The sequence below is a fragment of the Bufo gargarizans genome, chromosome 2 (assembly GCF_014858855.1).
Source record: "Bufo gargarizans isolate SCDJY-AF-19 chromosome 2, ASM1485885v1, whole genome shotgun sequence".
Taxonomy (NCBI): domain Eukaryota; kingdom Metazoa; phylum Chordata; class Amphibia; order Anura; family Bufonidae; genus Bufo; species Bufo gargarizans.
Window position 1 is genome coordinate 87,845,222 of NC_058081.1, and position 10,635 is coordinate 87,855,856.

Here is a 10,635-nt window from a genome sequence, read left to right on the forward strand (position 1 = left end):
ATATCTAACATATTTTTATGAACTGGAAAGATGTTTTTTTCTGTGCTCGAGCCCCCCCCATACATTTCGTGCGGAACAGAAGAGAATAGAAAACTTCTGAACTCTGAGCCTGAAGAATCGATGGAATCATCACTATCTGAGTTTGAGGAAACCGACTTGTAATTTTTACCTCGAAATGTAGGAGACTTTCACACTTGCGTTCGGAGCGGATCCGCTCCTATAATGCAGATGATGGGATCCGTTCAGAACGGATCCGTCTGCATAACTTTTTTTATTCAGATCTGATTTTTCACTTCATGAAAACTCAGATCTGACAGTATATTCTAACAGAGGCGTTCCCATGGTGATGGGGACGCTTCAAGTTAGAATATACTAAGCACTGTGTATGACTGTCCCCTGCCTGGCAGCACCCGATCTCTTACAGGGCCGCACCTGAGGGGTTAATTGTGCGGATCTCAGCCCCCAGGCAGCAGGGGCCAGACTGTCCTCCCTCCCCAGTTTTAAATTCATTGGTGGCCCCTCCCTTCCTTATAAATTGGTGGCCAGTGCGGGCCCCCCTCCCTCCCCAGTATTATATTTATTGGTGGCCAGTGCCACCATTACTATGCTATATTAGCTGACAGGGTCAACACTTTCTCAGCATTAGGTTAATGATTCGTTGTGCTTAATGCATGTATAGACTTCATATTGTCCAGTAAGCTTTGCTATGAACAGTCATGCTTATTCAGGAATGGGCTGTTTTCACATTACTTTCCTCCACCTAAGGTATGGGAGATCCACAATAGCACAGGTAATAGGACGGACCATCAGAATCAGTTATTACAAAGATTTACTGGTTTCATATGGCAGGTATTACAAAGATTGTTGAATATTTACAGAGATATCTACAGACATGCCTAGAAACATGGCCAGAATGTAATATGGTTACGTTCATTACAAGGCAGTTGGCAAAAGCTGTGATGTTCAGTTGACTTTAACATAAAATAAACTATACAACATTAAGAAGCTTCTTCATCTTCAATCTTTGGAGCCAGGTAGTACTTCACATGACCCATATCTGCAATTTTGTATTCGACCACTGAAATGGGAAAAATAAAATAAATTACATTTTGGTTAAGTTACTGTTCACATATGCATCATGGATTCCATTTATAACACTCAGTTTGCTGTACAAATGGCACCAGACTAAACAAGTTCTGTCATTCTTCTAAGTAAACAATCTCAACTTGCATTTTTGTAACAATATAAATTAGACAAGTAGTTTTTCATACAGAATTATATTAAAACATTTGTGGCATAAATCTGAGCCTCAAACAAAATATCGAATGATCTGCTCCAAATGGGTTGTCTTCTGCTGGAGCTTTGGAGTCCACTGAGGTGTTAGTCACAGCCCAACAGAGGATACACATCTTGCAAATGTCAACAGAGCCGAACCCTACAGCTAGGAATGGGTATTCTCTGTACAGCACAGGTCCTAGAACAAGTCACTACAGAGATGCAAACATTTTCATGTGTCGTGTAACCTCAATATGAAAGGTCACCCTTCAGCGAGTGATGTCTGAAATACCCCACTACCTAATGATCAGCCAGCGATCACAGATTACTCACCTAGTGGGATATCAGCTGACATGCTGAGGGTCACTGTTGGGGACAGGGGTGTGGCTTTGGTGAAGAAATTTAGATACCTTAAAGCAAATGTGAGCTGGACTGGCTCATTCATTTCTATTGTAACCTGAAAAGAGAAAGGAAATAGTTAAGCCCAATGCTGTAATTCAATAAAAATTATAGTAAAAATGTGACAATAAGTAGCACTCACAGCTTCCTCCTCTTTATCAACATTGGAGGTCTGTGACAGCTTGACATTCCCTGTTCCCAGTTCTCCACTTGCAGAGAATTTGACTCCATCCTTCGCACATGAGATCACAACAGCATCTCCGATCTGGCTAAGATCCCGACAAATGCGTGCAAATTCCCCAGATGGCATCTTTATAACACAACTATACTCCTGCTCCTGTTAAACAGAAAAAAAAAAAAAAACAATAAATATTTTGACATTTTGGGTGGGTCAGTATAGTTAGTTTCCTGTACCAAGTGTTCCACCATTCGATTGACCTTAAAGCGTGCGTCCAGTTATATAGGTTATGTAGCAGCATATGCTTCACAGGAATGAATATACACTTACTGGAATTCCTAACTGTTCAACATCCAGATCCATCAACTTCATCTCATAGTCGGAAACCTTCTCATGATCTGAAAGGAAAAATTATGAAAAGAAAAGTGTTAATTGCAAGACAATGGGAAGAGCACACTTACAGAAAATCAACTTCTGCTGCAGGTCACATCTAGTCTGCCAGAGAACAGTCAGAATTTTTTGGGATATAATTGTATGGGTGTTTTCGGTTGCGGTGATACCCATGTTTATATTTATTGTTATTTAGGTATTTTTTAATTATACGGAAAGGGGTAATATAAAATTTGGTCGATCATATATGAGCCTATAAATTATGTTTTTTAATTGTGGTCTATCAGGGATTTTTAAAATGCCATTTAAACTCGATTTTGCTCATTTCTTATCCTGGCCTGCCATCTGGTGGCCAAATAAGAATTGCAGCATGAACACTTTCAGCCTTGTCAGCGAGGCTAAAAGTGTTCAGCGCAAGTACCAATGCCCCAATTGGCCACACAGGGCACCGGTAGGAGGTTTTTGCACATGTAGATGCCGTGATCTCACTTGGTCATGGCATCCAAATCATTACCACGATCAGCATTATCGCCAGTCACGGTAATTAGCCACATATCTCTGCTGTTTGAAACAGCAAAGACCTGATGGCCATGATGCCTGCTGCACATGTGAGCGGGCACCATGTTTACAGTGCTGTACATGTATCGAAAGGGTTAATAGGATGTACACTAACTGCTATTCCTCCCTCATAGAAACTGTAAACATTTACTGATTAACTACAATCTATGAGGAGTGAACTAGATGCTCGTGGCTACAATAAGATTCATTTTTCAAAGGCCTTGTAGAAACTAGAAGCAGTTTATTCACTTTGTCCATAGGCCTGCCCTTTGGAAAGCACCTGCAGATCAGTCATTTGACTGGGTGCACTTCTGGTGGCAGGGGACATCGTCAGGACAGCTCTTGCGACAGATTACTTTATAAGCTAGACAGTGTGTGGATAACACCAATGCTAAGAAAACACTTACTTGGAGATTCAAACACCATTGTGACTGTATCTGCATTGTCCTCGGCTCTCAGAGTAATTATGTCTTCACTCGCTGCACACTTCAAGATTTTTGACATACTGCAAAAAGCAAAGAGTTCTATATGAGCAAATTGGCACACCGCATCTGTGCATCGTTTCAAAGAATCACAACTGGTGCTTCCCCACCCCTTGGGCATCCTCTCTTTAAGGGTGCATTGACACGACTGCACCATGTTTCACGGTCCGCCAAACATGGATGCTGTCCCTGTGCAGTCTTCAGAACGGAAGGCCCATTATAGAAATGCCTATTCTCCACGATTGTGGACAACAGGAGATGCTCTATTTTTTGTGGGGCAGCGGAATGAGACCATGGATGCAGACAGTACGCGGCGTACTGTCCGCATCTTTTGCGGCCCTATTGAAATGAATGGGTCCACACACCTTCTGCAAAGTTGCAGACCCTAACAGGGTTGTGTGAATGGGCCCTTAGATTGTAAGTCTTTTTTATGGACTGTCCAGAAACTTCTGGATGGCTGACAACCCTGTAGAAACCACCAATGTCTGAGGAACGGGTAGCACCGAGAGCTGCAGCCACCCAGCACTGAACCCAAAAGGGAGAGCAACCTGTGCGGCTGCCCTCTGTTCAGTTCTATGAGTGTGCCAAAAACGGCTGGGTTCTGGCTTCTCCGTTACCATCAGCCCCATAGAGAATGGAGTGGTGGCTGGGCTTGCATGTTGCGCTCCCCATTAATTGCCATGGGACTTTTAAAAGTAGCGGAGTGCTGCTCAGCCATTTTAGTCGCTCCCATAGAAACGCATGGAGTGGCATGGTCCGCGCTCCTTCACTTTGCAGGCAGCTGCTGGTCCCTGGAGGTCGCCCCCACAGCTGTCAGTCATTTGCAGTACAGGATTTTAAAGTAGTAAACCAGGGTCTTGGGACTAACTGCAAAAACTGGTGCAGCAATCTTAGTAAATGACCCCCACTGCGTCCAAACCGATCACTTCGCACATACAGCTTACTATACGGGAATAGATCTGTATACACAGCACTCCCATACAGGTTCTTGCCACTAACAGTGAAGCAGGTCGGTCCGGTTCTGTGCACATACAGCACTCGTGTTCTAGCCGGACCGTACGGAAATAACCAGCGGGGACGTGAAGGAGCTCCTGGGTAATATTACCTCATTACATACATGGGGCTTATACAACTCATTACTAGCAGGCATTACTGAAAGTTTTTTCTTCATTCACCAGATCTGGTTCTTTCTGTATTTAATGATTTGTTTGTTTTTGTTAAAGGCAGATTCCCATTTTTTGTCATATTCGGAACTTCTGTTAACCCTCTCCTGTACTAGAGGAGAGGGATACAGGGATCTCATGCTTCTGACACATGCGGCTCCACCGACAGCAGGAAAGGCGCAAACTCCGCCCACTAAGTTTTCCCGCCCGAATCATGGCGCTTTGTTACGGTGACGTCATCAAAGCAAGGCAGAGAAATAAAACCGCGCCAGAAACAGACAAGAGCGGGCATGTCTGGTCGCCGGCTACACAGACAGCCGCCTGTCGGTACCGCACACATGTAGCGTTCAGAGCACGCAGTCGTTACTGTATACACAATACGGGCCACACATCCATACACGTCCGCGTATCCACACGCACTCCCTAAGTATATGGCCTGTACCTGCTCATCTTGACGCCGATGGACTGGTTCCGGTCGCAGCGGTAGGTGTCAAACCCGTCGGAGCGGAGGGTGAGCTGCACCAGGGAGACGTGAGACGAGTCCATGCTCTGCAGGCTGATGCCGCTGGAGGTGATGTCCCAGCAAGCCTCATCGATCAGATCTTTCAGCGCTTCCAGCACCTTCTTCAGGATGGAGCCCTGCACTAGTCTGGCCTCAAACATGGTGGCAGCGAACGTCAGTCACTTAGAGCGCTGTAAAGATGATTGGTTTCCCGCCTCCCGCACTGAGCTCCCCGGTGTCGCTCTCTCCTCCTGTCCGCTCGCGCTGTGGCGCCAAATAAGCCCGACAGCGGCGCCTCCTGCGGCTTATATGGCGCGGGTCACGTGATCGCCGCGTCACCTGAAAGTGAAGGGCGCCAAATTCGTTTCCCGCCTTCTGCGCTCCTTGTGTCTGGAGAGTGAAGTGTGTGACAGGCGCGCAGTGAGGGCTGCTGTAGTTCTGTGTGACAGGATAATAGTATGGCCACATGCACTGGCTGATCTGGGAGGGAATCTACCTCAGCGTCCACCACACAGCAGTAACATCAGCAAATCCCTGCCAGACTTTCTCGAAATGGCTCAATAATAGCAATAAGTTATCATTAGACCTACGGTTATACGGCGGTACCGCCATGTGTGGTGGGTCTCTGCAGTTCTAAGGGTACTTTCATGCTAGCGTTAAAGTTTTCCAGTATGGAGTCAATGGGGCTCAATACCGTAGAAAAACGCTTGTTTTATCCTAATGCATTCTGAATGGAGAGCAATCCGTTCAGGATGTCTTCAGTTCAGTCCCTCTTACGGTATTTGGCCGGAGATAATACCGCAGCATGATGCCGGATCCGGTACCAAGTGTTCTGGAAAAACGGATCCGGTTTCCCAGTCTGCATGTGCAGACCTTTAAAAATGCGTAAAAAATAAATACCGGATCCGTTTTTTCCAGATGACACCGGAGAGGCGGATTCGGTATTTCAATGCATTTGTCAGACGGATCCGGAAACAAATGCTATCTGTTTGCATACAGATTTCCGGATCCAGCAAGCAGTTCTGTTGCCGAATCCTCTAACGCAAGTGTGAAAGTAGCCGAAATCTGCAGGGCGTTTGACCAAAATTCACACCAAATGGTGTGGGTTTGGGTTGCCTAGGGTAAAATCTGCAACGTAAATTAACATACAATATTAAAGTCCGCATTGCAGGTGTGTATTTTGTGTATTTTTTTTTCTTGTTATGAGCTGACCAGTACACGGTGGCCTTTTTTTCTTCGTGTTCTCTCTGTGCCGCATCATGTTGTGCATAATTCTTTTATGTTTGTGAGTAAGGGCTCATGCACACTACCGTTGTTGTTTTTGCTTTCTGCAAGTTGCATCACTGTGTGCATTATCCATGTACTCTGACATCACTGTGTGCATTATCCCTATAGTGTTACATCACTGTGTGCATTATCCATGTACTGTGACCAGGGTGGATTTGTTTTAAATCAAACTGATTTAAATCACGATTTAAAGAGGACCTTTCACTACAATAAAAAATCTAAACTAAGTATACCGACATGGAGAGCGGCGTCCAGGGATCTCCCTGCACTTACTATTATTCCTGGGCACTGCTCCGTTCTCCCGGTATAGGCTCCGGTATCTTCAGATTTTCAGCTCATCTGGGAGGAACCTGCTCATGTTCCCCTGGCCTCTCCTTCTCCCAGGCTGGAGTGCTGGCCAATCGCAGCGCTCAGCTCATAGCCTGAGAGTTTTTTTTTTCTCTCCCAGGCTATGAGCTGAGAAGGAGATGCCCCAGGAGAACAAGAGCAGGCTCCTCCCAGTTGAGCCGAAAATCTGAAGATACCGGAGCCTATACCGGGAGAACGGAGCGCTATAGGGATAATGCACACAGTGATGTAACACTATAGGGATAATGCACACAGTGATGTAACACTATAGGGATCGGTGAACATATCTGCCCGCTACCTCCATGTCTCAACCATCTAGGACGACGAGGGGTAAAAGATCCGTCAAAGCCCAGGGGAAATTAGGCTTTTTCTTTGAGAAAGAGCACGCACAAGATGGCGGAGGCAGCGCTCACTCCTCACCAACAAGACGCGCAGCGCACAAACATGACATAGCAGCGCAAGGAGAAGGTACAGTTCCTCACCTATGATCCCCACCTCTCCAAGCGACTGTCTTGGACAGCTCTGGCATCTCTCCAGCCTCCTTGCTCCATAACAGCCCTGGAGGAGGCCCAAGACTAGAGGAACACGTGCACAGGCTGTGCGCTGGGTCTAGTAGTAAACACCTTAACCCCCTGCAAGAGCCACATAACGCTCCGACCGGCTCTCCCTCTCCTCCCATCTGTTATCAGGGATCACACTGCAAGATTTCCCCGTCTCAGATGCGCCAGTCTCAGGGTCCCTCTTAAAGGACATGCTGCTAGCACTCATCAGATCTATAGAAGATAACATCGCCTTGCTCATTAACCCTCTGCAGACCTCCATATCAGATTTAGATGGCACACGCTGAAACAAAAATGGGCAAATTTGCGTCCTCACATAATCAACTTATTGATGCCCATAATTACCTCACAGATGAAATTATAATAAAACACAAGCTTGTTGACCTTGAAGACAGGTCACGTCAAAACAACGGATCAGAGGAATCCCTGAGGAAATCCAGCTACAAGAACTGCGATCCCACTTACAGGGACTGACGCAAGCTCTGATCCCTTCAATTTCTGAACGTGACCTCCTCATTGACAGAATACACACAGTGGCACGGCCCAAGCACCTCTCTCCTACCATTCCTAGGGACGTTCTAGCTCAGATCCATTTCTTTTAGATAAAAGAAACACTACTTCAAGCTAGCAGGAACAGAAATACCCTGCCTTCCCCTTATGAGGAGATCAAACTATTCGCTGACCTATCTGTATCCTTGCAGCAAAGAAGAATACTGGCTCCAATAACCACAGCCCTGCGAGATCATGCCATGCCTTACAGATGGGGCTTTGCCACGAAGATCTTAATCCAACATGGAGGTGCCCTACAATCCATCTCTACTCTTGAAGAAGGAAAGCTTTTGCTGGAACAATAGAACATTCCAATTTCAGAAGCCTTCCAGACTCCAAAGTCAGCACCAACCCAACTACGCCAAGAGTGGCAAGTAGTCTCCTCCAAGCGCAAGTCTAGAAACCGAAATTCCGACTAGCTGTACAAGATGGAGCTCTAAACTGAACTATTTCACCCGGTTCCTAACCGTGAGTTACAATGGCGGAAATAATTATTTGACCCCTCACTGATTTTGTAAGTTTGTCCAATGACAAAGAAATGAAAAGTCTCAGAACAGTATCATTTCAATGGTAGGTTTATTGTAACAGTGGCAGATAGCACATCAAAAGGAAAATCGAAAAAATAACTTTAAATAAAAGATAGCAACTGATTTGCATTTCATTGAGTGAAATAAGTATTTGAACCCCTACCAACCATTAAGAGTTCTGGCTCCCACAGAGTGGTTAGACACTTCTACTCAATTAGTCACCCTCATTAAGGACACCTGTCTTAACTAGTCACCTGTATAAAAGACACCTGTCCACAGAATCAATCAATCAAGCAGACTCCAAACTCTCCAACATGGGAAAGACCAAAGAGCTGTCCAAGGATGTCAGAGACAAAATTGTAGACCTGCACAAGGCTGGAATGGGCTACAAAACCATTAGCAAGAAGCTGGGAGAGAAGGTGACAACTGTTGGTGCGATTGTTCGAAAATGGAAGGAGCACAAAATGACCATCAATCGACCTCGCTCTGGGGCTCCACACAAGATCTCACCTCGTGGGGTGTCAATGGTTCTGAGAAAGGTGAAAAAGCATCCTAGAACTACACGGGAGGAGTTAGTTAATGACCTCAAATTAGCAGGGACCACAGTCACCAAGAAAACCATTGGAAACACATTACACCGCAATGGATTAAAATCCTGCAGGGCTCGCAAGGTCCCCCTGCTCAGGAAGGCACATGTGCAGGCCCGTCTGAAGTTTGCCAATGAACACCTGAATGATTCAGAGAGTGACTGGGACAAGGTGCTGTGGTCTGATGAGACCAAAATAGAGCTCTTTGGCATTAACTCAACTCGCTGTGTTTGGAGGAAGAAAAATGCTGCCTATGACCCCCAAAACACCGTCCCCACCGTCAAGCATGGGGGTGGAAACATTTTGCTTTGGGGGTGTTTTTCTGCTAAGGGCACAGGACAACTTATTCGCATAAACGGGAAAATGGACGGAGCCATGTATCGTGAAATCCTGAGCGACAACCTCCTTCCCTCTGCCAGGAAACTGAAAATGGGTCGTGGATGGGTGTTCCAGCACGACAATGACCCAAAACATACAGCAAAGGCAACAAAGGAGTGGCTCAAGAAGAAGCACATTAAGGTCATGGAGTGGCCTAGTCAGTCTCCGGACCTTAATCCAATCGAAAACCTATGGAGGGAGCTCAAGCTCAGAGTTGCACAGAGACAGCCTCGAAACCTTAGGGATTTAGAGATGATCTGCAAAGAGGAGTGGACCAACATTCCTCCTAAAATGTGCGCAAACTTGGTCATCAATTACAAGAAACGTTTGACCTCTGTGCTTGCAAACAAGGGTTTTTCCACCAAGTATTAAGTCTTTTTTTGTTAGAGGGTTCAAATACTTATTTCACTCAATGAAATGCAAATCAGTTGCTATCTTTTATTTAAAGTTATTTTTTCGATTTTCCTTTTGATGTGCTATCAATCTACCATTGAAATTATACTGTTCTGAGACTTTTCATTTCTTTGTCATTGGACAAACTTACAAAATCAGTGAGGGGTCAAATAATTATTTCCGCCATTGTAACTCACGGTTAGGAACCGGGTGAAATAGTTCAGTTTAGAGCTCCATCTTGTACAGCTAGTCGGAATTTCGGTTTCTAGACTTGCGCTTGGAGGAGACTACTTGCCACTCTTGGCGTAGTTGGGTTGGTGCTGACTTTGGAGTCTGGAAGGCTTCTGAAATTGGAATGTTCTATTGTTCCAGCAAAAGCTTTCCTTCTTCAAGAGTAGAGATGGATTGTAGGGCACCTCCATGTTGGATTAAGATCTTCGTGGCAAAGCCCCATCTGTAAGGCATGGCATGATCTCGCAGGGCTGTGGTTATTGGAGCCAGTATTCTTCTTTGCTGCAAGGATACAGATAGGTCAGCGAATAGTTTGATCTCCTCATAAGGGGAAGGCAGGGTATTTCTGTTCCTGCTAGCTTGAAGTAGTGTTTCTTTTATCTAAAAGAAATGGATCTGAGCTAGAACGTCCCTAGGAATGGTAGGAGAGAGGTGCTTGGGCCGTGCCACTGTGTGTATTCTGTCAATGAGGAGGTCACGTTCAGAAATTGAAGGGATCAGAGCTTGCGTCAGTCCCTGTAAGTGGGATCGCAGTTCTTGTAGCTGGATTTCCTCAGGGATTCCTCTGATCCGTTGTTTTGACGTGACCTGTCTTCAAGGTCAACAAGCTTGTGTTTTATTTGGGGTTAGGGTTAGGGTTAGGGTTTAGCTTTTGATGTGCTATCTGCCACTGTTACAATAAACCTACCATTGAAATGATACTGTTCTGAGACTTTTCATTTCTTTGTCATTGGACAAACTTACAAAATCAGTGAGGGGTCAAATAATTATTTCCTCCACTGTATTTGGTTCCCCCAGACACAAGTGTCGGCCTATAATATGCTGACA

At 45.4% G+C, this 10,635-nt stretch overlaps 1 protein-coding gene across 1 annotated transcript; it reads right to left on the reverse strand.

Annotated features, from left to right (window-relative positions):
- Positions 1 to 812: 812 nt before the first annotated feature.
- On the reverse strand, positions 813 to 5,239 carry PCNA (proliferating cell nuclear antigen). Its single transcript, XM_044283111.1, has 6 exons — positions 4,888 to 5,239; positions 3,208 to 3,305; positions 2,183 to 2,250; positions 1,817 to 2,011; positions 1,609 to 1,732; positions 813 to 1,078 (listed from the first exon to the last, which is right to left on the reverse strand). Exons 1-6 carry the CDS (start codon positions 5,106 to 5,108, stop codon positions 999 to 1,001), a joined length of 786 nt encoding a protein of 261 aa, XP_044139046.1. The 5' UTR covers positions 5,109 to 5,239; the 3' UTR covers positions 813 to 998.
- Between the last annotated feature and the right edge of the window lie 5,396 nt (positions 5,240 to 10,635).

What these genes read in the sequence shown, in the direction of transcription:
- PCNA (XM_044283111.1), bottom strand. Translation starts at nt 5,108, where the DNA reads ATGTTTGAGGCCAGACTAGTGCAGGGCTCCATCCTGAAGAAGGTGCTG. An exon ending in AATGGTGTTTGAATCTCCAA is followed by an intron (nt 2,251 to 3,207) that starts GTAAGTGTTTTC and finishes TTTTCCTTTCAG; the next exon opens with ATCATGAGAAGGTTTCCGAC. An exon ending in TTGATAAAGAGGAGGAAGCT is followed by an intron (nt 1,733 to 1,816) that starts GTGAGTGCTACT and finishes TTCTCTTTTCAG; the next exon opens with GTTACAATAGAAATGAATGA.